This window comes from Scyliorhinus torazame, chromosome 19 (genome assembly GCF_047496885.1).
Source record: "Scyliorhinus torazame isolate Kashiwa2021f chromosome 19, sScyTor2.1, whole genome shotgun sequence".
NCBI lineage: Eukaryota > Metazoa > Chordata > Chondrichthyes > Carcharhiniformes > Scyliorhinidae > Scyliorhinus > Scyliorhinus torazame.
Window position 1 is genome coordinate 141,560,165 of NC_092725.1, and position 26,488 is coordinate 141,586,652.

Sequence of the window (26,488 nt, forward strand, 5' to 3'; positions counted from 1 at the left end):
CCCGCAAGGCTGCGTACTTAGCCCCCTGCTCCCTGTACACACACGACTGCGTGGCAAAACTTGGTTCCAACTCCATCTACAAGTTTGCTGACGATATGAGCATAGTGGGCCGGATCTCGAATAACGACGAGTCAAAATACAGGAGGGAGATAGAGAACCTAGTGGAGTGGTGTAGCGACAACAATCTCTCCCTCAATGCCAGCAAAACTAAAGAGCTGGTCATTGACTTCAGGAAGCAAAGTACTGTACACACCCCTGTCAGCATCAACGGGGCCGAGGTGGAGATGGTTAGCAGTTTCAGATTCCTTGGGGTGCACACCTCCAAAAATCTGTCCTGGCCCACCCACGTCGACGCTACCACCAAGAAAGTACAACAGCGCCTATACTTCCTAAGGAAACTAAGGAAATTCGGCATGCCCACATTAACCCTTACCAACTTTTACAGATGCACAATAGAAAGGATCCTATCGGGCTGCATCACAGCCTGGTATGGCAACTGCTCGGCCCAGGACCGCAAGAAACTTCAGAGAGCCGTGAACACAGCCCAGTCCATCACACAAACCTGTCTCCCATCCATTGACTCCATCTACACCTCCTGCCTGGGGAAAGCGGGCAGCATAATCAAAGACCCCTCCGACCCGGCTTACTCACTCTTCCAACTTCTTCCATCGGGCAGGAGATACAGAAGTCTGAGAACACGCACGAACAGACTCAAAAACAGCTTCTTTCCCACTGTCACCAGACTCCTAAATGACCCTCTTATAGATTGACCTCATTAACACTACACCCTGTATGCTTCATCCAATGCCAGTGCTTATGTAGTTACATTGTATATGTTGTGTTGCCCTATTATGTATTTTCCTTTCTTCCCTTTTCTTCTCATGTACTTAATGATCTGTTGAGCTGCTCGCAGAAAAATACTTTTCACTGTACCTCGGTACACGTGACAATAAACAAATCCAATCCAATCCAATCCAACCCTGGATGTTCCTGCCTCCACTGCATCTGCAACTGTGTGCTGGGGCAGCACGGCGGCGCAGTGCTGCCTCACGGCGCCGAGGTCCCAGGTTTGATCCCGGCTCTGGGTCACTGTCCGTGTGGAGTTTGTACATTCTCCCCGTATTTGCGTGGGTTTTACCCCCACAGCCCAAAGATGTGCAGGCTAGGTGGACTGGCCGTGCTAAATTGCCCTTAATTAGAAAAATTAATTGGGTACTCTAAATTTAAAAACAAAATGGGTGTTACTTACCAAATTGTGCCCCGGAAGCCTGTCCAATCATTTCCCCCACCGAAGTGTGTGTCTCTGCGCTTGAAGGTGGGGATGATAACTCAATGGTGGCATCGTCGGAGCTCTCCCCGAGAGAAGGTGAGAGGGGTGGCAATCCCTGGATGGGCCAGAACCATCAGATGGCGATCCTGCAGAAGAATGGACATAAGGTCAGTGAGAGGGAAGGATGCTTATGTCTGGCATGAACAACAGAGGTATGACTGGTTGGGGGCATCATTACCGGCCCTAATTGGCGTTAGGCACCTGTGGAGGTCTCGCCAGGTTGGCCATCAGGAAGCACCCAGCAATCCTCGCTCGCCACCACACTTAGAAACATTTCCGTTAGATCGTACCCATAGTCTCTTTGGGTCCAATTTTGTCTGTGCCCAAAGGACACTGCAGAGTAGCAAGTTCAAGAGTATGGTATCCTGGGGTAGTGGTAGTGGCAGAATGTTTTTTGGTAGTGGCAGGCAACTTACTGCATCTTCATTGGCAATTTACTTATCATGCCAATGCTGAAAGCATAGCTGTCGACCACCAGCAGCAAGGCCCAACATTACACCCTCGCCGAGGCTATGGGTGGTATGGGCTCATCTTCCCTTAAAACACCCAGTAATGGCTTGTGGTCAGCCACTATGTCAAACCATCGACCATATACATACTGGTAGAATTTCTTCACACCGAATATAACTGCCAAGCCCTCTTTCTCAATCTGGGCATGGTTCCATTCTGCTTCTGAGAGGGTCCTTGAGACATCGGCAATAGCGAGCTCCAAACCATCTCGCGTTTTGTGGGTGTTATATTTTTTGTTGTCGCCACAAAGGGAAAGAGTCAGAGATGGCACATGGCGGATTTGTTTAACACACAGAGCAAGGGGTTTATTTACAAGATGCTGCTCAAACCGGTTACAATGATGAACTCCACTTAAGCTCGCGAAACGCTCCGATGCCATCATTGCATAACACGTGACATTACACCGGCCAATGGTGTTACTCTGAAACATAACGCCCCTCCCTCCTTGCTCCTTTAGTGTCCCCAGCATTTTTACTTAATCAAACACTTTAACACAGATTCAACGCATTATGCCATAACTAACTTTGATGTGGAGATGCCGGCGTTGGACTGGGGTGAGCACAGTAAGAAGTCTTACAACACCAGGTTAAAGTCCAACAGGTTTATTTGAAATCACTAGCTTTCGGAGCACAGCTCCTTCATCAGGTGAAGCAGCGCTCCGAAAGCTTGTGATTTCAAATAAACCTGTTGGACTTTAGCCTGGTGTTGTGAGACTTCTTACTGTCACTAACATTGTTATGTCACGGACACATACGTATATTAGTAAGACAGTCTCTTGGGCGAATGTCTGCCTTGTTTTGGCAGAACACGGCATTTAGGAACTTGAATCTCAGGGGTACGAGGAGTGTCTTCCTGTACGGTCGGTGTTACATCTTATGAAACCAACTCAGGAACTGTCTCTGGTTGTGTGGATGATTCTGAGGTAACAGATTCTGTAACTTCGGCAGTTCTGGTCCTCAAGTCTGGCACGTCCCAGTCCAGACTCCGTGATGAAAACATCTGATACAGATTCTGTACTCTCGCTACACGCAGATAGTAATTGGTCCGCGTGCCGATGTCAAATTTGTTCAACGTCAGATTGTACAGTATTTGAAGCCGGACCCTTTTTGGCGAATACAATTGCTGGAGTCCATTTTGCGTTTGAGGTGTAATTTCTCGAAAGAACACATTCCCACAGTCTCTGCTTTTGGAATGTTGTTCCCATCGAGCCACTTGCGTCTGATGTTGCTGCCTGATTATCTCTGAAGTTGAAGTGGAGTCAAAAGGTTGAACTGGGGGCAGCATGGTGGCACAGTGGTTAGCACTGCTGCCTCGCGGCGCCGAGGTCCCAGGTTCAATCCCGGCTCTGGGTCACTGTCCGTGTGGAGTTTGCACATTCTCCCCGTGTCTGCGCGGGTCTCACCCCACAACACAAAGATGTGCAGTGTAGGTGGATTGGCCGCGCCAAAATACCCCTTAATTGGAAAAAATTAATTGGGCACTCTAAATTTTTTTTTTTAAAAGGTTGAACTGGTGCGTAGTTTCCTTTTCAATGTTGGTATAGCCCCTTCGGTTGCATCGGAAACACATGAACTCCCGAACACGATAGGTCTCCTGGAGATGGTCCCTCTTGCAATGATAGCAGTCCACTTCTAACTTGGGTTGATGCCCTGACTTTGTTCCATTCCTTTGACTCTGGTCCGGTATCGAGGACCGTGCCTGGTTCTCCCCTGTGCCTGTTGATCCCGCCGTGGGCCTCGCGGCATCACTGTCCTACACTTGGGTGACTTCACCTTCAACCATGTTTGCACTCTGCCAAGGAGGTTGAGGGGCGACCTGATAGAGGTCTACAAAATTATATGGGGCATAGACAGAGTGGATAGTCAGAGACTTTTTCCCAGGGTAGAGGGGTCAATTACTAGGGGGCATAGGTTTAAGGTGCGAGGGGCAAGGTTTAGAGGAGGTGTTCGAGGCAAGTTTTTTATACAGAGGGTAGTGGGTGCCTGGAACTCGCTGCCGGAGGAGGTGGTGGAAGCAGGGACTTCTTGACAAATACATGAATAGGATGGGAATAGAGGGATACGGACCCCAGAAATGTAGAAGATTTTAGTTTAGACGGGCAGCATGGTCGGCGCAGGCTTGGAGGGCCGAAGGGCCTGTTCCTGTGCTGTACTTTTCTTTGTTCTTTGTCTTTGCCACCTGAGATATCTCGATTGTTTTTATCAATGTAATCATTGTCTCCGCCAGAATCCATATTAAGGTTATGGATCCCACAAACCAGCTGATCGCGCAACATATCACTGTGAGCTCCCGAACTCAAAGTGCTCAGCAAGCTGGTGAAGCCTGGCTATGAAGGCTAAGACAGACCCTTCATGGACCCTCACTGCAGAGCTAAACTTATAACATTGGAGGGTAATCGAGGGCATTAGGGTGAAGCGTTCTTTGACCAATTTCACTATCTGGTCAAGTTGGGTGCCTCTGGGAACGTGAGGTTCCCAAGCAAATTATATGTTTGGGGCCTACAAACTGTCGGAAGAATCGCCTTCTGCTTGTCTTCGCCAGTGATTTTGTTTGCGGTAAAGAAAATAGCGGACTTATTCAAATCCTCAGCCCCTTGGACAAATCGGTCAACTGACCAATGACAGGCATTTCCACTCATAGTTGAATAATTCTGATGCTTGCTGGAGTTTCTCTGCTTTCTCAACAGCTCCTTCCTTCCCCAACAATTCACGACGACTATCAGCTACGATTGAAAACTTTTACCTTGTCACCAATGGTAGTGGCTCGAGCCAGACACTGGAGGCATCCGGCAGTTAACAAAGGAGTTTATTGATGAAAGCAAATGCAGTTATGTACAGAACAATATACCAGAGGTCTTAACATTTTGGCTCTCTTGTCCACACTGCCCGGGGTTCTGCTCCCAGGGCCCCGCACAAACTCTCTCTTGGCCAGGGAAAGCGCGATTAGCCCCGAGGCGGTCACATATTCAGCCCCTTAAAGCGACCGAACTGCCAGAGTCCCTCAGAGAAGACAGAGATTAGGAGAATTTTTTCTCTGAGGGCTGTAAATCTTTGGAACTCTGTTCCTCAAAGGCAGTGGAAGCGGGGTCTTTGAATATTTCTGAGGCAGAGCTCGATAGATACTTGATTAACAAGGGGGTGAAAGGTTATCAGCGGTACACAGGAATGTGGAGTGGAGGTTACAATCAGATAAGCCAGAAACTTATTGAATGGCAGAGCAGTGAGAGGACGAGTGGCCTATTCCTCCTCCGAATCCGTATGTGCATATGAGAGGAGCACAGGACAGTCTGGAAACTAGCCTCTGGCTTCGTTGTGACAATGGACGGAGTTTTACGGTCCTGTTTGGGTAAGGGCAGGGCCGTAAAGTGTGACGAGTCGTTCAAATGTCCATTGACTCCGGTGGGAAAGGAAAATCCCACCGGCAGGAAGGGCCATAAAAGTCCACCCATGCATCCATCTGATCCCTGGTAGACTGGCAATGGTGCTAGGTTGGTGGGATCGCCAAGCAAACTATTGGATGAAAATATAAGAAACAGCTTTTGTTTATTCACAGTTAAAAAATACTTAACCCGAGAAACTGCCTTGATTTATAACAACGCTATGGGCGGGATTCTCTAATCCTGCGGCAGAACGTCCACGCCGTTGTAAACGCCGTCGCTCCAGCTGCCAATCCCGGCGCGAACTGTGCGCCGCGGGATCCGCGCATGAGCAGTGGCCTCCTTCAACGCGCCGGCCCCAATGCAACATGGCGCAGGGCTACAGGGGCCGGCGCGTAGGAAAGGAGCCCCCAGCCAGAGAGGCCGGCCCGCCGAACTGTGGGCCCCGATCGCGGGCCAGGCCACATCGGAGACCCTCCCCAGGGTTGGACCCCCCTCCCCCCCAACCCTTCAACGCCGAGTTCCCGCTGGCTGAGAGCAGATGTGGACGGCGCCGCGGGACTCGCCGTTTTTACGACGGCCGCTCGGCCCATCCCGGGCCGAGAATCGGTGGGCTGGCGGAGAATCGCGTCGGGGCGGTGTGGCGTGATTCGCGACGGTCGCGGGGATTCTCCGGCCATTGAGAAATCTCAATGTCAGTGCCTTGAAATGAATTAAATATCCAGGGCTGGATTCACCATTGCCGGATGCTGATATTGTAATCGGCGATCGGGCAGAGAATTGACTCCAACACCCAACACCCAAATCGGGGCCAGCGCCGGTTTGACATCGGTCAGCCATGCTCCTCCCCCACGGAAATGGCATCATCGCGTTGTGCACTGTTGCAACGCCGTTGGCGCGTCATCGGCCGGCCCCTCCCGCAATGCTCCGCCCCCGATGGGCCAGGTTCCTGATGGCATGGGACACATGTGTTATCAGCTCTGCAGGAACCCGGCATGGCAGCTGCGTCTTGCTCCGCCATACACGGCCGGGCTCTGTGCCGCTGGCCGGGGGGAGGCTTCCGCGAGGGCTGGGGGAATAGTTAGGGGGTGACCAGGGCGTGAGCTGCGGGTTCGCGGATGGCGGGTCAGGTCCGCGCATGGCTGCCGCTATGTTGTAGGGTGCAACCGCTGCAGGTCATCAGCTGTGCGCACGTGCGGCCAGGGACCCGGTCATTCTCCGGCTGTTTTTGGCACAGCAGCCGGGAGTTTCACCCGGTGCAGCTGCTAGCCCCTCACCGGTCCCGGAATCGGTGAGGGTTTCACACAGAATATTTGGTCGTAAAAGACCACACATGCTCTGTTGACATCAACACTTAGTCGCTGAAACTGAGAATCCAGCCCCCAATTTTTGGTGGGTGCATTTCACCTTACATAATCAATTAATCTCAATTGAATGCTATCCTTTAAATCTACATTTCAGACTTAACTCAAAAACAGGCGGGTTTGGGTGGGGTGTGATGCTAACACTTTTAAAATTTCAAACTGGAACCCAACCCGCCTCAAACCCATCCTCTTCCAATTGCAACAGAAAAGGAATATGGCCAGATGACCAACCCATCCGCAGGGAGCCGGACACTAAATTAAATATTTTTATGAGGATATATACCGCAAATTTCACCTCTCCTTCAGGATGTATAGGTTTCTCAGACCTAAGGAAATCCAGTAGATGTTGAATCATTTGAAATTCCACTCAACGCGGTATTCTACAAATTGAGCAAAACACTAGTGAATATTCAAGTGAACCTTCTGAACCTGATTCAAATAGAGTGGCTTCACTGCAGATTAAAAGTATTAAATTGTTGCCATTGAAACTTTTTTTTGATGTATTTGTTTATTTTGTCAACAGTCACTGAGGTCTCTGCCAGTAAGTAGCTCTGGAGTATCTTGTATTTTGATATCCTTTCCACCTCTGGCCCCTTACGAAACCCAGCCATCCCAGCACTTTAAAAAAATGCCTTTTTAACATTCAGCTACTTCTCAAAGGCAAGGTTGAGATCATCAAATTTCTTAGATTTTCATGTCCTAGCACATTGAGACACCACACTGCCACCCTTCATCCATTAACTTTAGTGTTACTCATGGCTAGATACTCTCCTTCTAAATGTTTGTCAAGCTCTATCATAAATCAAGCAAAAAGCTCATAGCAACACTAAGGACGCAATCAAACAGCCTCGCTGTGCTCAGTCTGATGGTCTTGCGAGATGTCACGATCTGAATCCCTCCCAGTGAGGCATTTACATATTTAAGTGAGCAGTTAGGCTGACTTAAATATGTCTGTGCCTAATTCTCCCAGCACCCAGGAACTAATGCCTGTGCCTTGGAGATCTCGCCATGGCGTCATTTAGTACAGGACCAGACGTAACGACACCTGGAAGGTCTCCCAGGCCATCGGGGCTACTGCAAGTGTGCCCGAGTGGCACTGCCAGGCTGACAGTGCCAAGGTGCCCGAATGCCATGTTTCCCTTGCCAGGGATCAGGCCCGGGAGTGCCCTGCCCTTTTTGAGGTGGGAGCAGAGGGGGCTGGAGATCCCCTAACACGTAAATTTGGGTGTTGGGGGGGGGGGGGACCCGAAGGCCGGGTGGGGGATAGAGAGATTGGACGGCATTTAAAAATGAAGGTAAGTACGGCCTCAGCGAAGGTTTCTCGTCAAGACAAAAAATCCCTACAGAGTCCTGTTTGATAGCGGGGTCGTTCTCGGCGCCCCCGCTAAATGCGCCCAAAATGGGGCTTGCTTTTTATCGTTAAATCGCACTCTAAATCTCTAGATTGTTTGCACAATCAATATAAATGGATTTGGAGGTTACTATGACAAAATATTGATTATTTCAAAACAAACTTGCAATAGTATCACCAAGCATTGCCAATTTGAAGATATCTATTTGTCATTTTCATGTCCCTTGCTACATTAGCCTTGTTCAGGTCAGTACACAAAGCAGTCCTTTCCTTTTTGACATGCAAGGATAAAATGAAGCAAGCAAGGCAAATGGATTCTAGTATCTGCCTGTGAAAGAATAACTGTGCATCGTAAAGCAGTTTTGGGCAGGTTGGATCCTTAGTCTGACCCTGTGGCACCACAACTTTCGCTTTCCCCTCATTAAGGGCCTGGTTTTAATTTGATGCAAGAGAATAAGTTTTGATTCAGTTAAAATCTCACCCGACCAACATCTGGCCTGTTTTTCATAACCTTTACTATTTCAGTCAAGCTTTAAGTACAGAATCTCAACTCCTATTCTACCTGGTTATTTGTCAGTGTTGGTGTGATAAGCGTCTATGTTAGGTGTATGCCCAGACTGTTTCCTGAGGACAAAGATAAGGAAAATGTATTGCTTTGTTTATGTAATGCAGCACGGTGGTATGGACATGCTAGTGATGAGAAAACTAGAAAACAAACCCCTGTGGTGGTTGTAATACTAGAGCACTAAGTCTTTGGAGATACCAGCAAAAGCCTCCTCGTTAGATGAGTCTCAGTCCCTCATTTATGTTGCAGACATTCTTCCAACATTGGGCCTATTGTCAGTAGTATTGCGTGAGCTAAGTTCAACACATGGAAGTCAAGTGGAAGCAATGAAGACTAGCTACCAGAACTGCATTATTAACATATTGGGGCAGCATGGTGGCACAGTGGTTAGCACTGCTACCTCACAGCGCCAGGGTCCCGGGTTCAATTCCAGACTTGGGTGACTATCTGTGTGGAGTTTGTACGTTCTACCCGTGTCTGCATCAGTTTTACTCCGGGTGATCTGGTTTCATCCCACAGTCTAACGTTGTGCAGGTTAGGTGGATTGGCCATGGGGCTAGGGTGGGGAGAGTAGGCCTAGGAATGGTGTTCTTTCGGAGGGTGGGTTTAGACCCGATGGCCAAATAGCCTCCTTCTGTACCGTAGGGATTCTATGGACTGCTCCAGACATCTGTGTGTAGCCAAGGAGTATCAGCGTTCCAATTTTCCTTACGTTGTGAAGAAATGTGACTAGAAGTTCAATATTCAGGGAAAGTCAATCATACCTTACTGTGTTGGATCAAGTTGGGATCATTCTGATGCTTGAATAAAATTAACACAGAATAGTTTTGTTTGATAGCAGAGTTGTCCAAAGACTAAATTAATTTCCCAAAATGAACAGAAAAACTGGCAGGGAGAAAAAACGTGCCCTCTGACCAATAACAAACATTTAAACTGAGTTTGGAAATTTATTACCCTTACTTTAGTTTGCATTTCTTTCTGCTTGCTTGCTCTCTGTTTTACATCATATACGATGACAGGACTGGATTAACTCTGACTAGGTTGACCTTCGCTGCAGTAAATGGGAGACCAGCTGGTTCCTTCAGCTGTATATACATGACCAGCACAGCAATTTAAATGGAGAAACATTTCTCACCCCGCCCCTATTTCTTAATAGGAAATATGAGATGCATAATCTGAGTTCCTGAATAAACAAAGAATGTTTTAAAAAGAGTGGAAATTATCTTTCTGTGGCACAAATAGAAAATGCAAATAGATGGTTAGCAATTAGCTGTGGATTTGGGAATTTTACAATGTCGTGCACTATACTGACCAATAACCTACATTCAGCACATCTTATTTACATAGCCCTTCTCAAGGCTTCACACATTCCATGTGTCACAATTATCCACGTTAGAAATGTGGATTTGGTCAGCTGTTTTATCAATGTGTTTGTCAACTTAATATGGCAAAAAATCAATGTGAAAGAGAGTGACATTTAAGGGAAGCTAAAGGTTGTGGAAAACGGAAAGTCCACTGACTAATTCTAACTGTTTGGATATGATGGAAAAAGGAAACATGTGCATGAGAAGAGGAGTGGTTTTAAGTACAAAGAGTTTGCTCCAAACTTAGGTAAAACAGAATATATCTAGAAGAGGCTTAATGACAAATCCTGATGACTGAAAGAAAATAAATATAGGTCACGTCACATTTTACATACTTTGCAAAACTCCGGTATTTAATTGAAGTCACCACTGCACCGAGATCGTGCCATTTATCTCTAACTTTTTCTACTGGGCATTGTCACCTGGTAAAGGGAGTCACTTCATCAGGTTTCAAAACAAAAGCATGTTTGGTGCCAAATTGATACCATTGCATCATCATTCATTTCTGTTCCGACAATGTTTTTCAATTAGAATTCAGAAATAATAGGAAATGGGCAAGGACTACACAGCTGAAGGTTATTTTACAATAAATACAGCATCTTCTGCCATCATTCAGAGAGGTGGACTTTTAGCCAAGCTTTTTGAGGGGTCTCTTTTGGACTGTTCAGTTAACCTGTAGAGCGGTAAACCTGCCTAATCCAGCTATAATTTGCTGTTGACAGACAAGTCAATAATCAGACTATTCATAAATGCAGTAGTTACTGAGGAAATTCCCAGTGATGTATCCTTCATTAGGTTAATCATTGTCTTGTAAATATATATAGTTACTTCTTTAGTCTTATAATTTCTATCCCTATTTATAAAATGGAAATTTATATTAGCTTCACCTATACTGATGCCAATTCAAACAACTGTATACAATATAACAATGAGTTCATTATTAATTAAGTCCCATTTTTATATAAGCTACAAAAATTACAACGGAGCACAACTACTACTAGAATGAGAATATGAGAGGGGCTGTTTAGCACAGGGCTAAATTGCTGACTTTGAAAGCAGACCAAGGCAGGCCAGCAGCACGGTTCAATTCCCGTACCAGCCTCCCTGAACAGGTGCCGGAATGTGGTGACGAGGGCTTTTCACAGTAACTTCATTTGAAGCCTACTGGTGACAATAAGCGATTTTCATTTCATTTCATTTTCATTTTCTTTATGTGGAAAAGAAAAATACTGCAGATGCTGGAAATATGAAGTAAAACAGAAAATGCTGATAAACTCAGCAGGTCTGGCAGCGTCTGTGAAGAGAAACAGGGTTTCGATCTAAATGACCCTTCTACAGAATCATTATGTAGTGTTTTGTTAATTCTTGTCAATTCTTGTCTGGTGATAAAAGGCCTTCTTGAAACTAAAAGAGAACACTCATCACGATGCAGATTTTCTCACCTCTGGGAAATTTAGACTTTTTTTTCAACACTCCTGAATTTGTTTCAGGGATTTTCTTAATTATCTTTTCATAGCGTCCCATATAAGCATTCTAACTAAATGAAAATTATGGTTTCCTATAAAATACTGGACAATATTTTAAAACAGTCCAGTTCATCATTATAGCCATTGGTCCCGTCAGAAATTACAACCAAATAAAATGATTTATCTTACCTGGAGTGTACTGCATTGATCTTTGGTATTACGTACAATACTTATGATGTGGAGATGCTGGTGCTGGACTGGGGCGAGCACAGTACGAAGTCTCACAACACCAGGTTAAAGTCCAACAGGTTTGTTTGGAATTACTAGCTTTCGGAGCGCTGCTCCTTCATTCCATTTCACTTCACCTGGTGAAGAAGCAACACTCCAAAAGCTTGTGGTTTCAAATAAACCTGTTGGACTTTAACCTGGTGTGAGACTTCTTACTGTGCAATACTTACAATTAAGAAATTTGAATAAACTAAACCACATCTCGGCAGACTATAAATTGTGAACCAAAGTCCCCATCATGTAATGTGTTAAGCATCATGAAATACAGGAAGGATAAGGACAGTTGAAGGTTTGTGAATGGAGCAGACAAAACGTTCAGTTGCCTCACATGTATGGTGGTGTTTGAGGCTGATTGATTTCTGTTTTTATTGACAGATCACACAGATAGAGCAGAAAGTAGATGAAATCCTGAGTGTGCTTAAAGACCAGCTTCCCATACAGCAGCTGCAACATTCTTCAGGGTCTACCTCACCAACAATCAAACACCTTGTCTCCACTTCAGAGACACCTGCAGTGAATTCAAAAGCATGAGGCCACATATGCAGCATTTTTCATGTGTAAGCACGGAACTGATCAATGCCTCAGAGTGAAAACTGTAAGATTACGTCAGGCACTCTTCTCTTTAGATAATAGATTTGTGATGTACAGCTTTTGAAAAATGTATGTCTTCTCTGTAAACTTTTGTAAAACTTTTGTCTGCATCAATCTGTACTTTGCTAATGTTCATCTTGTACCCTATTACCGTAGCAATTTAAAGACTTTTAAAGTTCTGAACACAAAACTGACAAGAACCAAAGGAATGCTCAGATCCTCCACATTATTCAGCAGGAACAGTGCTCTGTGATGGTTACTATACACAAGGCATTTACTTTGCTGCTTTTGTGTCCTTGTTCAATCCACAGGAGTGAACAGGCAGAAAGAAAAATAGCAGAGGGAACAAAAGAGGTAGCATGATAAAGACAAATACTTCAAAGTAAGACAATTGCTAATTTTGAACTCCAGACCTTATGAGTTGTGAGAACTTTGATGTAGTATAAGGCAGGTAAAACAAAATAATGAATATAAACTTGAAACAATTAGATTTTTCTAATGATATTTTTGACATAAGATCATTTCACCTTTGTTTGGTTTCATGAATGAAAAATTTCATTCCCTTGAAATTAGAAATGTTTTATGTTTCCATAATTTACCAAGGTAGAATAAATTCAGAATTCATTATTATAATTCACAGTGCCACCAGAATTCCACCCGTCTATTGTGGGGAAGAGGGTTCACGACTTACGTGCGCTACTTTCAGCAAAGAGAGTACGTCAGGACCAGGGACAAGAGTTTGTTAAGAATGCTTATAGTAGTGGCATTCCAATGTAGCATGTTAACTATGTATAATGCATACAAATATGATATGCTAATTTAATGAAGACCTCAGCTTTCAAATTTGAAAACAGTAGGAAAATGGAGGACATATTCATCTTTGTATTATAATGGGCTCCAGGGTTGTCACTGTCAAAGTGAATGGCAAATGTGAAAATAAACACGAGCAAAACTTACATTAAAGGATATGTATTTTATCTGATTTGGCAATATTGTTTTCAGTGATGAAACGGTAACACCTGAACACCTCCAAAGTTTGTTTTCATGTTCCATCTCCCTATTTCTTTGTGAAATCACTCCTGGAGTGAGGTATCCTTTCCTCACAGTCTTACAGAATTAAACTAAAATATTGGGGTATCTGTCCAGTATGCCAGCCGCTGTTGGGGTCTGGTCTGGGATTGTAATACAGAGCATTGCGCGTTTGGGCCGCCCCTCTCCGAAATGTTGAGGGATAGGCTGGTTTGTGGGGTAAACAACACAGTCACTCGGAGGAAGTTGTTGGCAGAGTCCACCTTGGATTTTAAATGGTCCATTCAGCTGTCCCTGTCCCGTGAGCTTGCAGTAAAAGGAGTGTTGGAGCTGCAGGGGTCCATGGACGATGGCGTCCATAGTTTGGCCCACCCTCCGTTTCAAACTCTTGCTGCATCGCGGGGAAATTCCGGTCGGACCAGATCACCTCTCAAAGGGCAACACCAGAGACAATTCCGCAGATGGGCCAACCGCTTGGGAGCCACCACAAGCCTATGGGATACTGCCCCCCGAGGCCAAAGGGGGAAGCCGACTACATTGCCAAATGTGTGGTCGGAGTGCAAATGATGACCAGAGCCTCCACATTTGACGCAGAGAACACTGTCGACGGCAGCTGCCGAGATCACTGCAAGCCAAGGTGCCCCACCCCAACCTATTTGATGCAGTTGAACTGTGTCACGGCCCCGAAGGTAGCACCAATCTGGGTCACGTTACAAGCAGATGGTCATCCTGCTGTGGTAATGGAAATGGACACTGGGGTTGTCGTCTCCATTATGGACCATCAGACATTTTGAAGACTTTGCGCAGGGACCATGCCGCTGAGGTTGGCGACCTATACCAGCGAGTCATTGAGCATCCTTGGGACCACCATAACTCCAGTAACACAAGGGCAACAGTCGGTCTATGTTCTCTTGGTGGAACTTCTTGACTCCAAATATTACCACCAAGCCCAGCTTCTCGATTTGAGCATATCATCGTTCTGCCAGGGTCCTCGAGGCTGATGCGATGGGGCATTCCGAGCTGTTGTCCCATCTGTGGGCCAACACTGCCCCAATCCCGTCGGGGGAGGCATTGCATGTTAGGATTAGCAGTTGGGCTGCGGTACGGGCGTAACTGGTTGCCAGTCTCCCATTTCAACTGGCAACAGATTTTTCAGATGGGCACCGGAAATCCGTATGATGTTCTGGGCAAATACCCCAATGTTTCCAGGAGGGTCTGGGCAGGATAAAAGGGACCAAGGCCCATATCTACATGGATCTTGTTGCTCCGCCGCGGTACTTTAAGGCGAGGCCTGTTCCCTATGCATTGCTTGCCAAGGTTAATGAAGAGCTACAGCACCTGAAGGATCCGGGGATTATACACCCTGTTAAATTTGCAGAGTGGGCTGCATCCATGGTGAGCTAATGATGCCCAACAAATCTGTATGACTCTGCAGGGATGACAATCTCACAGGATACAAAACTTCATGCCTGGACTGGTACCCAATGCCTAGAGTGGAAGATTTGTACTCATAACGAGCTGGAGGATGTTCCTTTATGAAACATGCCATGAGCCTTGCTTATTTACAGATGGAGCTAAATCCAGCATCCAGAAAACTCTTAACCATAAACACCCATAGAGGGTTATTTGAATATATCCGCTTCCTGTTTTGGGTCTCATCTGCCCCAGTGATTTCCCAGCGTGTAATGGAAAGCACCCTGCAGGTCTGTCGAAGCCCTTCGCAAGTGAGGAGTTCACCACTTTTTTGAAGTGAGCGGCATCTGGTATATTATAATAATAATCTTTATTAGTGTCACAAGTAGACTCACATTAACACTGCAATGAAGTTACTGTGAAAATTCCCTGGTCGACACACTATGGCGGGTACACTGAAGAACCACCCTGTACCATCCCATATCTAATGGCTTTGCAGAAAGGACGGTTCAGACTTTTAAAAGGGGCATATAAAAAGCAAACCACTGGCTCCATGGACACGTGACTGGCCAAGTTCCTTTTTAACTACCGCATAATGCCACACATGATGATGGGAGTAGCCCCTGCAGAGCTGTTGATGGACCAAACGCTTAGAACCCGGTTGAACCTCACATTTCCGAACCTCGGCAGGAATGTGGAGGTGTAGCGGGAGGCGCAGAAGCAGTACTATGACCGGAGGACACCAGGGCGATAGTTTCACTAAGGGGCCGGGTTTTTGCCTGCAATTTTGCAGATGGGGCACTTTGCTCCCAGGTGTCGTGCTGGAGAGAAATGAACCAGTTAGGATTCGGGGAGAGTCCAATGGAAGCATTTGGACCACCTCAAGAAGTGGGAGCCCACGCTACATGACGCAAAACCGGCAGCACTGACGTCCCCTCCATGCTCAGAACTGCCCCTCAGCCAGGGGAGCCAGCTGTCTACCCCAGCACCCGGTCCAGCAGGAGAATGACTCCAGCTCAGAAATAGGTACATAGGTATCTGTGCAGATGCATGATGTCATGTCCAGGACTGAGGTCCCAGCGATAACACTTCAGAGGTCGGCCAGAGAAAGGCGGTCGACAAACCGATATACCGCGGCCGACCCAGGACCGCCGCAAGCTGAAACACAGCCTTGGGTGAAGTGGCGCAGAAGGTACCTGCCTCGGTGGCTGAAGGGGAACCTTGTGAGGCGGAGGGTGTCATGATCCCCATGTGGACCACAGGGAAACCATTGTCGATCTTCCTGTGGGACTTGTGGAGTACGGGCTTCCCAGGTAGCGGGCGAGGCTAACCAGCTGCAACTCATTAAAGATTACAGATAAAAGCTGGCCCAGGCAGGGCCCGGGGTTGTTGGTTGTCCAAACCAGAACTGGATTTGGAGAGAGTTACTGCCATGGACAGATGTATTGTACATAGTTCAATAAATCCTTGTTACACCACTGCTGGTTTTCTCAAGTTACTAAATTGGCCTTTTGGCTAAGAACAAGCAGAGTTGTGTATGTCCCTTTTGTGAGGACCATGATTTGGAATTTGATTTGAATTGGTTTTTGGAACAAGCAAGGAGATTGTTTAGGGGCCTTGCCCCTTCCACTTTGCAAAATTGCCTGAAACTCTGAGAAAGGAACAACATTTTAAAACAAAATCATTATTATTGTAACAATGGTGGTGTAGCTGCATTAGATGGAAATCAATTGATGACTGGCAAAATTGGACCTCTTGGTGCTTCAAATGGAATTTGTGGCCACAAAATTCAATGTGGCAGAGAGCAGGCATTGTGCTTTCAATGCATGAGTAACCCATACCCATTGCTTCACACGGAGGGAGCATGGAAGCCTTGCGCTGCCTGCTTATTTCCATCAGGATTTTCTAAACTGGGGATCGCGGGAGGGTCGTGGAGTGATCGGTCACGGCGTTCCTGATCGATGGAAATGCACCCAACGGCCGCGACCAGCTTTTTAAGAATGTCTGCCGCCTCTGGCTTTTAATTTTTTTTTTTTTAATTTAGAGTACCCAATTCATTGTTTCCAATTAAGGGGCAATTCAGCGTGGCCAATCCACCTAGCCTGCACATCTTTGGGTTGTGGGGGCGAAACCCACGCAAACACGGGGAGAATGTGTAAACTCCACACGGACAGTGACTCAGAGCCGGGATCGAACCTGGGACCTCGGCGCCGTGAGGCAGCAGTGCTCTGGCTTTTAAATTGAGAACTCAGGCCACAACTGCCGTCTTTCCTCCAGAAGTGGCGGCAGAGAGCAGATCACACACCTTTACACCAGTCATGCCCCCTGTATATCCTTGCTTTGGGCGCAAACCCATGGAGGAGAGATTCCTCCATTTTGTACCTGCCAGCAAGCAAGCAACAGAACTGAGAAGAGCTGAAGGTGGGTCATTTTGTAATAAGGAAGGGAGAGCCAGAGACACAAACACGCCAGGATCTCACAACTGCATCTGCTGGAGAGAGCTGCGCAGGAGAGTCCACTGCAGAACAAAGCAATGCTTGTGTGAGCTGTATACAGAGCTCCAAGGCCTCTGGGGAACAACCCATTAAGAAGAAACTGAAATCGGGAACAAAGCAGTATGAAGATGATTTTCTGAGGTATGGCTTTGTCAATTGTGCCGATGTAAATCAGGATGCAAAACCCATGTGTGTTATACGCAGGGAAGTACTGGCAAATGAGGGTTGGGTGCTAACCACATCTTCCCTTGCAGACATCTTTTCAATTCTAAACAAACTGAACCACAAATTGCATGGGAAGGATGATCATTATCTTCGGCACTATGAAGCAATAGATGCTTTCCAAAAGCCATTGAAAGTTTGGCGAGTGCGAGTACAAAGCCAAATGTACTACATGTTCCCCACACTATGACACATTGTGTTAGTAAGGGAACTGGCATGCCTAATAGACTGGCAAGCCTCATTCATTCGCATTTGGCTGCGCTGACCAACAACTTTTGTCGCTACTTTCCAGAGGAGCAGTTTCAGATTTTGAAAGCGAAGAGGTGGGTGAAAAATGAATTTAAGTTTGAAACACAGAGCCAATTATTATCTTACATATGACTCCAAATGAAGAGACTGAACTTCTGTGCCTCACCTGTGACAGCACATTAAAAACACGCCACAAGTCCATGAGGCTGTCAGCATTCTGGAGTAGCGTCTCCGAGGAGTATCCAGTGCATTTTGTGCTATTGCCCTTCACAACGATCTACATGTGCAAGTTGGAATTTTCATCCTCACAAAGATGAAGACAGGAACTGGCTGAACTCTGCACCCGATATGCGCTTTGCTCTCTCCTCCTGTGAACCTGATTGGCGTGAGATCGTGAGGACCAAGCAGACTCATCTGTCGCATTAAAGGTCAGCAAAAATGGTGTGCTGCGAATGTTGGCCCGCGTGGGTCGTGAAGGTCGACCAGTTGGTAAAAGTGGGTCCCAGGAAAAACAGTTTGAAGAACACTGATTTACATGATTACAGTTTGCAGCCAGCACTAAGTCTGCTAAGTGAATGCCTGAGCAGGAGGTGCACCATCACAAGGGGTTAGCATGAGATCAAGTTTGCTTGCACTACTTAAAGTCAGCCTGCATCTCTTAAAATGGAGGTGCATTTTGGCTGGAGAAAGTGCTGCAAGTGGCTGGGCCAGCATGTCTGTCCTGCAAGAGGAGTGACAATGCATGAAAGGGAAGAGAATGTGAATCTTCTTTCTAGAAACAAAAGCCCATTAGGCCTCTTTTTGTAAACAAATGCATGATTGGAATGAATGATTTTCTCCTTTTTGCAACTTATTAATTGCCCCCTTTTTCAGCCACAGAGTTTGGATACCTTAACCTAGATTCTTTAGTAACATTACTGCAAGAGATGTAAAATACAATACATACCAAATTCTTACATTTGCAGTGGTCTGCAGACAGGGCAGGGTACAAAAGTAACACAGATGCCAACTCACCAGAGGAGTAGTCTATAGGCCACCAAATAGTAACATTATGGTGGGGCAGGCAATAAACAAAAAAATAACGGATGCATGTAGAAATGGTACAGCAGTTATCATGGGGGATTGTAACTTACATGTTGATTGGTTTAACCAGGTCGGTCGAGGCAGCCTTGAGGAGGAGTTTATAGAATGTATCCACGATAGTTTCCTAGAACAGTATGTAATGGAACCTACGAAGGAACAAACGGTCCTAGAACTGGTCCTGCGTAATGAGACAGGATTGATTAATGATCTCATAGTTAGGGATCCTCTCGGAAGGAGCGATCAAAATATGGTGGAATTTAAGATACAGATGGAGGGTGAGAAGGTAAAATCAAACACTAGTGTTTTGTGCTTAAACAAAGGAGATTCCAATGGGATGAGAGAAGAACTAGCTAAGGTAGACTGGGAGCAAAGACTTTATGGTGAAACAGTTGAGGAACAGTGGAGAACCTTCCAAGCGATTTTTCACAGTGCTCAGCAAAGGTTTATACCAACAAAAAGGAAGGACGGTAAAAAGAGGGAAAATCGACCGTGGATATCTAAGGAAATAAGGGAGAGTATCAAATTGAAGGAAAAAGCAAACAAAGTGGCAAAGATTAGTGGGAGACTAGAGGACTGGGAAATCTTTAGGGGGCAACAGAAAGCTACTTAAAAAGTTATAAAGAAGAGTAAGATAGATTATGAGAGTAAACTTGCTCAGAATATAAAAACAAAAAAGAGTGGCTAAGGTAAATATTGGTCCTTTAGAGGATGAGAAGGGAGATTTAATAATGGGAGATGAGGAAATGGCTCAGGAACTGAACAGGTTTTTTGGGTCGGTCTTCACAGTGGAAGACACAAATAACATGCCAGTGACTGATGGAAATGAGGCTATGACAGGTGAGGTTGAGATGATTATTATCACTATGGAGGTAGTGATGGGCAAGCTAATGGGGCTAAAGGTAGACAAGTCTCCTGGCCCTGATGGAATGCATCCCAGAGTGCTAAATGAGATGGCTAGGGAAATTGCAAATGCTCTAGTGATAATTTACCAAAATTCACTAGACTCTGGGGTGGTCCCGGCGGATTGGAAATTAGCAAACGTGACACCACTGTTTAAAAAAGGAGGTAGGCAGAACGCGGGTAATTATAGGTCAGTTAGCTTAACATAGAACATAGAACATAGAAAATACAGCACAGAACAGGCCCTTCGGCCCACGATGTTGTGCCGAACCTTTGTCCTAGATTAATCATAGATTATCATTGAATTTACAGTGCAGAAGGAGGCCATTCGGCCCCCTGAGTCTGCACCGGCTCTTGGAAAGAGCACCCCGCCCAAACTCAACACCTCCACCCAACACCAAGGGCAATTTTGGACACTAAGGGCAATTTATCATGGCCAATCCACCTACCCTGCACATCTTTGGACTGTGGGAGGAAACCGGAGCACCCGGAGGAAACCCACGCAGACACGGGGAGGACGTGCAGACTCCGCACAGACAGCGATCCAAGCCGGAATCGAACCTGGGACCCTGGAGCTGTGAAGCAATTGTGCTATCCACAATGCTACCGTGCTGCCCTTAAGAACAAATAAATCTACACTATATCATTTTACCGTAATCCATGTACCTATCCAATAGCTGCTTGAAGGTCCCTAATGTTTCTGACTCAACTACTTCCACAGGCAGTGCATTCCATGCCCCCACTACCCTCTGGGTAAAGAACCTACCTCTGATATCCCTCCTATATCTTCCACCTTTCACCTTAAATTTATGTCCCCTCGTAATGGTTTGTTCCACCCGGGGAAAAAGTCTCTGACTGTCTACTCTATCTTAACTTCGGTAGTAGGGAAGATGCTGGAATCTATCATCAAGAAAGAAATAGCGAGGCATCTGGATCGAAATTGTCCCATTGGGCAGACGCAGCATGGGTTCATAAAGGGCAGGTCGTGCCTAACTAATTTAGTGGAATTTGTTGAGGACATTATCAGAGCGGTAGATGACGGGGAGCCAATGGATGTGGTATATCTGGATTTCCAGAAAGCCGTTGACAAGGTGCCACACAAAAGGTTGCTGCATAAGATAAAGATGCATGGCATTAAGGGTAAAGTAGTAGCATGGATAGAGGATTGGTTAATTAATAGAAAGCAAAGAGTGGTGATTAATGGGTGTTTCTCTGGTTGGCAATCAGTAGCTAGTGGTGTCCCTCAGGGATCAGTGTTGGGCCCACAATTGTTCACAATTTACAAAGATGATTTGGAGTTGGGGACCAAGGGCAATGTGTCCAAATTTGCAGACGACACTAAGATGAGTGGTAAAGCAAAAAGTGCAGAGGATACCGGAAGTCTGCAGAGGGATTTGAATAGGTTAAGTGAATGGGCTAGGGTCTGGCAGATGGAATACAATGTTGACAAATGTGAGGTTATCCATTTTGGTAAGAATAACAGCAAAAGGGATTATGATTTAAATGATAAAATATTAAAACATGCTGCTGTGCAGAGAGACCTGGGTGTGCTAGTGCATGAGTCGCAAAAAGTTGGTTTACAGGTGCAACAGGTGATTAAGAAGGCGAATGGAATTTTGTCCTTCATTGCTAGAGGGATGGAGTTTAAGACTAGGGAGGTTATGCTGCAATTGTATAAGGTGTTAGTGAGGCCACACCTGGAGTATTGTGTTCAATATTGGTCTCCTTACCTGAGAAAGGATGTACTGGCGCTGGAGGTGTGCAGAGGAGATTCACTAGGTTAATCCCAGAGCTGAAGGGGTTGGATTATGAGGAGAGGTTGAGTAGACTGGGACTGTACTCGTTGGAATTTAGAAGGATGGGGGGGGGGGGGGGGGGTCTTATAGAAACATAAAATTATGAAGGGAATAGATAGGATAGATGCGGGCAGGTTGTTTCCACTGGCGGGTGAAAGTAGAACTAGGGGGCATAGCCTCAAAATAAGGGGAAGTAGATTTAGGACTGAGTTTAGGAGGAACTTCTTCACCCAAAGGGTTGTGAATTTATGGAATTCCTTGCCCAGTGAAGCAGTTGAGGCTCCTTCATTAAATGTTTTTAAGATAAAGATAGATAGTTTTTTGAAGAATAAAGGGATTAAGGGTTATGGTGTTCGGGCGGGAAAGTGGAGCTGGGTCCACAAAAGATCAGCCATGATCTCAGTGAATGGCGGAGCAGGCTCGAGGGGCCAGATCCTAGTTCTTATGTTCTTATGTTTTTATGAGTTCTACTCCAGAGGAGTCAGCTGGGGCCTTCAATGGGCAGTAGATAGAAAAAGGTTGATGGGTCTACAAACAAAACTTTTTGGGACCTTGATAGGCCTACCTAAAAGTCTCTGGTCTCCAGTGGAGTCTGGCACCTGGTTTTGAGCAGAACTTGGCACTCAACATTTTCAGCATGGAATTGATGACCAACTCCTTGACAAAAGTTATAGATCCAACCATCATGCAGTGTTTGATGGCTGATACAGCTTCCATTTCAGCACAGGCAGAAGATGCCCAACATCTGAGTGCCACAGTAGAAGCCCAGACTGAAGGCATGCAAGTTCAGCTTGCTGCCACAACGTTCAGACTGCTGCCATCATGACTGTGGATACCAGTGTCCGAAGGAGCTGGCAGGGTCACACAGCAGCCTGTTCTCCAGCACATTGCTTGAATTGTTGAGACACCACCACGTGAAAATGGCATTGTTGCCATGGAGCACAAAAATCCTGCTTTCCTCTCAGGGTGACAGCGTTCACCCCCCGCATCCTGCCACTCCGCCTGTGCCCTTGCCTTGTTGTTACCTGGCAGCTGACACCCAAATCAATGTGATGTGAAACAATCCAAAGCAAGGTCTTCTCGGGCCATACGTGTACAAGGTCATCGCTGCCTCACCCACTGAAAGTAAACAGCCTTCCAACAGCCATGCTGCAGTCACTGGAATAGCACTGGAAAGGCAAATCCACATGGAGGTCAAGCACCAAAGGAACGTGTTAATAGACGTTTATAGAAAATATTGGATGTTTTGATTAATAAAGTTAAGGTTTGGAATATTTGTTTTGTGGTGGTTTCTGTGTCAGCTTTGTGGCAAAGAGGATGCTGCGATAGTCAGTATCGAAGAGAAGGAAAGGTGTTGCACTGTTGCTTAACGGGAAATTGGGGCTGTGCTAATTGATACCATAGTTGGGTGAGTTGATCAGCCGCAACCTGGCCCTGCTTCTCCTCCCCGCTCCTTTTCTTCCTCTTTCTCCTCAGCTACATGCCTGACACACATGTGCAGGATACCGCAGGCCACAATGAATCATGATACATGCCCTGCTGAGTACTGCACGAATCCTCCAGAAAGCCTCTCGAATGGTCCAAGCAGCAGAAAATTGCATAATGGGCTGTTCAGTGACATGTTTCCATGTGGCTGCAGATCTCTTGGTTCACCCATGCGGCCCACATTTTGCATGGAGCCATGAGTTAGGTGCTTATGTTGTCACCAAAATTGAGGCTCAAATGCTGATGGTGCAGCAGACTGGCACAGAACAGAGGCACCATGACTGCTTCGAGGAGAGCGGATGCTGACCTGCTTGATGCCCTGGTTTGGTTGCATAACCAGCTGGACATTTTATTTATTAAAAATAAATTTAGAGTGCCCAATTATTTTTTTTCCAATTAAGGGGCAATTTAACGTGGCCAATCCACCTACCCTACACATTTTTGGGTTGTGGGGCGAAACCCACGCAAACACGGGGAGAATGTGCAAACTCCACACGGATAGTGACCCAGAGCCAGGATCGAACCTGGGACCTCGGCGCCGTGAGGCAGCGGGGCTAACCCACTGCGCCACCGTGCTGCCCCTAACCAGCTAGACATTGAAGGAGTGGAATACATTGTGGTTGCAATGCAGCTCTGAATTTACATGTGCTGCCCACAAAACAGCATACATGCACACAATTGTACCCTGCTATAATGGCAAAACTGCTTGCTTGCTCCATCTGCTTCTTACTAGAAAGAGAGAATGAGGCTGTAGGTTTGCATGTGACAGGTGGTAGATTTTGGTGAGCACCTCTTTAATGAGTCAAGGACGTCACACACACTGCTCCTCACTGAGATTGCGATAAGAGACTGAGGTTGAGATAAGAGAATTGCTCCCATATGTTCCTGGACAGAAATGGTCTCCCGCTGAACACCCTTTTCCCTCTCCTTCTTGCCCTTCTTTGAGTGGTGTGTCCTTTGCTGTGATACCTCTGCTCATTCTCCCTGTCAGGCCAAGGGGGATAAAAACTACAGCACCCACGAATGGCAGCAAGTGATGTCAGTGGTGAGATGTGAGAACCATAGCCTTCATCACGTGGAATCTTCATTAACTTTAAGCAGCAGTAAAAATCCCCAAACATTTCTCCTGCCTCAGAAAGAACTAACACAAATCAACCAGCAACTAACCTGAAAGTAGTTGATGAGTTATTTAAATAGTGCACATGGGGTGGCCTTCCTGCTGCTGGACACACGTCCAGCTGTGCAAGTTTAAGGGATGAAATTAGGTGGAACATTGAGATCAAAAATGGCACTGTTGGTGAAATTACACTTCAAGATCAATGCACTCCTTGGTCCTGCTAGAATATTTTATCTGTCACAAATTAATAACATATTTTTGAGAACTCTTTTTTTTAGGAAAAATATTATAATTTATGCCTGTAAGGGACCTACATTATGTCATGTGAGAGTACCTTTAAGAAATGGGTGTTTATTAATGGGTGTGTATATAAATATCTGTAGTGAGAGTACCTTTAAGAAATGGGTGTTTACTATTGCAGTGATAGAACATAGAACATAGAAAATAAAGCACAGAACAGGCCCTTCGGCCCAAAATGTTGTGCCGAACCTTTGTCCTAGATTAATCATAGATTATCATTGAATTTACAGTGCAGAAGGAGGCCATTCGGCCCCCTGAGTCTGCACCGGCTCTTGGAAAGAGCACCCCGCCCAAACTCAACACCTCCACCCAACACCAAGGGCAATTTTGGACACTAAGGGCAATTTATCATGGCCAATCCACCTACCCTGCACATCTTTGGACTGTGGGAGGAAACCGGAGCACCCGGAGGAAACCCACGCAGACACGGGGAGGACGTGCAGACTCCGCACAGACAGTGACCCAAGCCGGAATCGAACCTGGGACCCTGGAGCTGTGAAGCAATTGTGCTATCCACAATGCTACTGTGCTGCCCTTAAGAACAAATAAATCTACACTATATCATTTTACCGTAATCCATGTACCTATCCAATAGCTGCTTGAAGGTCCCTAATGTTTCCGACTCAACTACTTCCACAGGCAGTGCATTCCATGCCCCACTACTCTCTGGGTAAAGAACCTACCTCTGATATCCCTCCTATGTCTTCCACCTTTCACCTTAAATTTATGTCCCCTTGTAATGGTTTGTTCCACCCAGGGAAAAAGTCTCTGACTGTCTACTCTATCTATTCCCCTGAACATCTTATAAACCTCGATCAAGTCGCCCCTCATCCTTCTCCGTTCTAATGAGAAAAGGCCTAGCACCCTCAACCTTTCCTCGTAAGACCTACTCTCCATTCCAGGTAATATCCTGGTAAATCTTCTTTGCACTTTTTCCAAAGCTTCCACATCCTTCCTAAAATGAGGTGACCAGAACTGTACACAGTACTCCAAATGTGGCCTTACCAAAGTTTTGTACAGCTGCATCATCACCTCACGCCTCTTAAATTCAATCCCTCTGTTAATGAACGCGAGCACACCATAGGCCTTCTTCACAGCTCTATCCACTTGAGTGGCAACTTTCAAAGATGTATGAACATAGACCCCAAGATCTCTCTGCTCCTCCACATTGCCAAGAACTCTACCGTTAACCCTGTATTCCGCATTCATATTTGTCCTTCCGAAATGGACAACCTCACACTTTTCAGGGTTAAACTCCATCTGCCACTTCTCAGCCCAGCTCTGCATCCTATCTATGTCTCTTTGCAGTCGACAACAGCCCTCCTTACTATCCACAACTCCACCAATCTTCGTATCGTCTGCAAATTTACTGACCCACCCTTCAACTCCTTCATCCAAGTCATTAATGAAAATCACAAACAGCAGAGGACCCAGAACTGATCCCTGTGGTACGCCACTGGTAACTGGGATCCAGGCTGAATATTTGCCATCCACCACCACTCTCTGACTTCTATCGGTTAGCCAGTTCGTTATCCAACTGGCCAAATTTCCCACTATCCCATGCCTCCTTACTTTCTGCAGAAGCCTACCATGGGGAACCTTATCAAATGCCTTACTAAAATCCATGTACACTACATACACTGCTTTACCTTCATCCATATGCTTGGTCACCTCCTCAAAGAATTCAATAAGATTTGTAAGGCAAGACCTACCCCTCACAAATCCGTGCTGACTATCCCTAATCAAGCAGTGTCTTTCCAGATGCTCAGAAATCCTATCCTTCAGTACCCTTTCCATTACTTTGCCTACCACCGAAGTAAGACTAACTGGCCTGTAATTCCCAGGGTTATCCCTAGTCCCTTTTTTGAACAGGGGCACGACATTCGCCACTCTCCAATCCCCTGGTACCACCCCTGTTGACAGTGAGGACGAAAAGATAATTGCCAACGGCTCTGCAATTTCATCTGTTGCTTCCCATAGAATCCTTGGATATATCCCGTCAGGCCCGGGGGACTTGTCTATCCTCAAGTTTTTCAAAATGCCCAACACATCTTCCTTCCTAACAAGTATTTCCTCGAGCTTACCAGTCTGTTTCACACTGTCCTCTCCAACAATATCGCCCCTCTCATTTGTAAATACAGAAGAAAAGTACTCGTTCAAGACCTCTCCTATCTCTTCAGACTCAATACACAAT

General features: G+C 46.0%; 1 protein-coding gene and 1 long non-coding RNA gene across 2 annotated transcripts in view; one reads left to right on the plus strand and one right to left on the minus strand.

Moving 5' to 3' along the window:
- The window catches only part of LOC140396564 (potassium voltage-gated channel subfamily KQT member 1-like), a 231,915-nt gene extending 218,769 nt beyond the window's left edge, over positions 1-13,146 (plus strand). Inside the window, exon 5 of the mRNA XM_072485334.1 lies at positions 11,990-13,146. Coding sequence (XP_072341435.1) covers positions 11,990-12,145 — 156 coding nt within the window. The 3' untranslated portion in view covers positions 12,146-13,146. The remainder of the gene's footprint in view (positions 1-11,989) is intronic.
- LOC140396565 (uncharacterized) overlaps positions 1-26,488 on the minus strand; it is a 49,296-nt gene that overhangs the window by 11,595 nt on the left and 11,213 nt on the right. The window contains exon 2 of the long non-coding RNA XR_011936571.1: positions 1,250-1,416. This is a non-coding gene — a long non-coding RNA (uncharacterized lncRNA). The remainder of the gene's footprint in view (positions 1-1,249; positions 1,417-26,488) is intronic.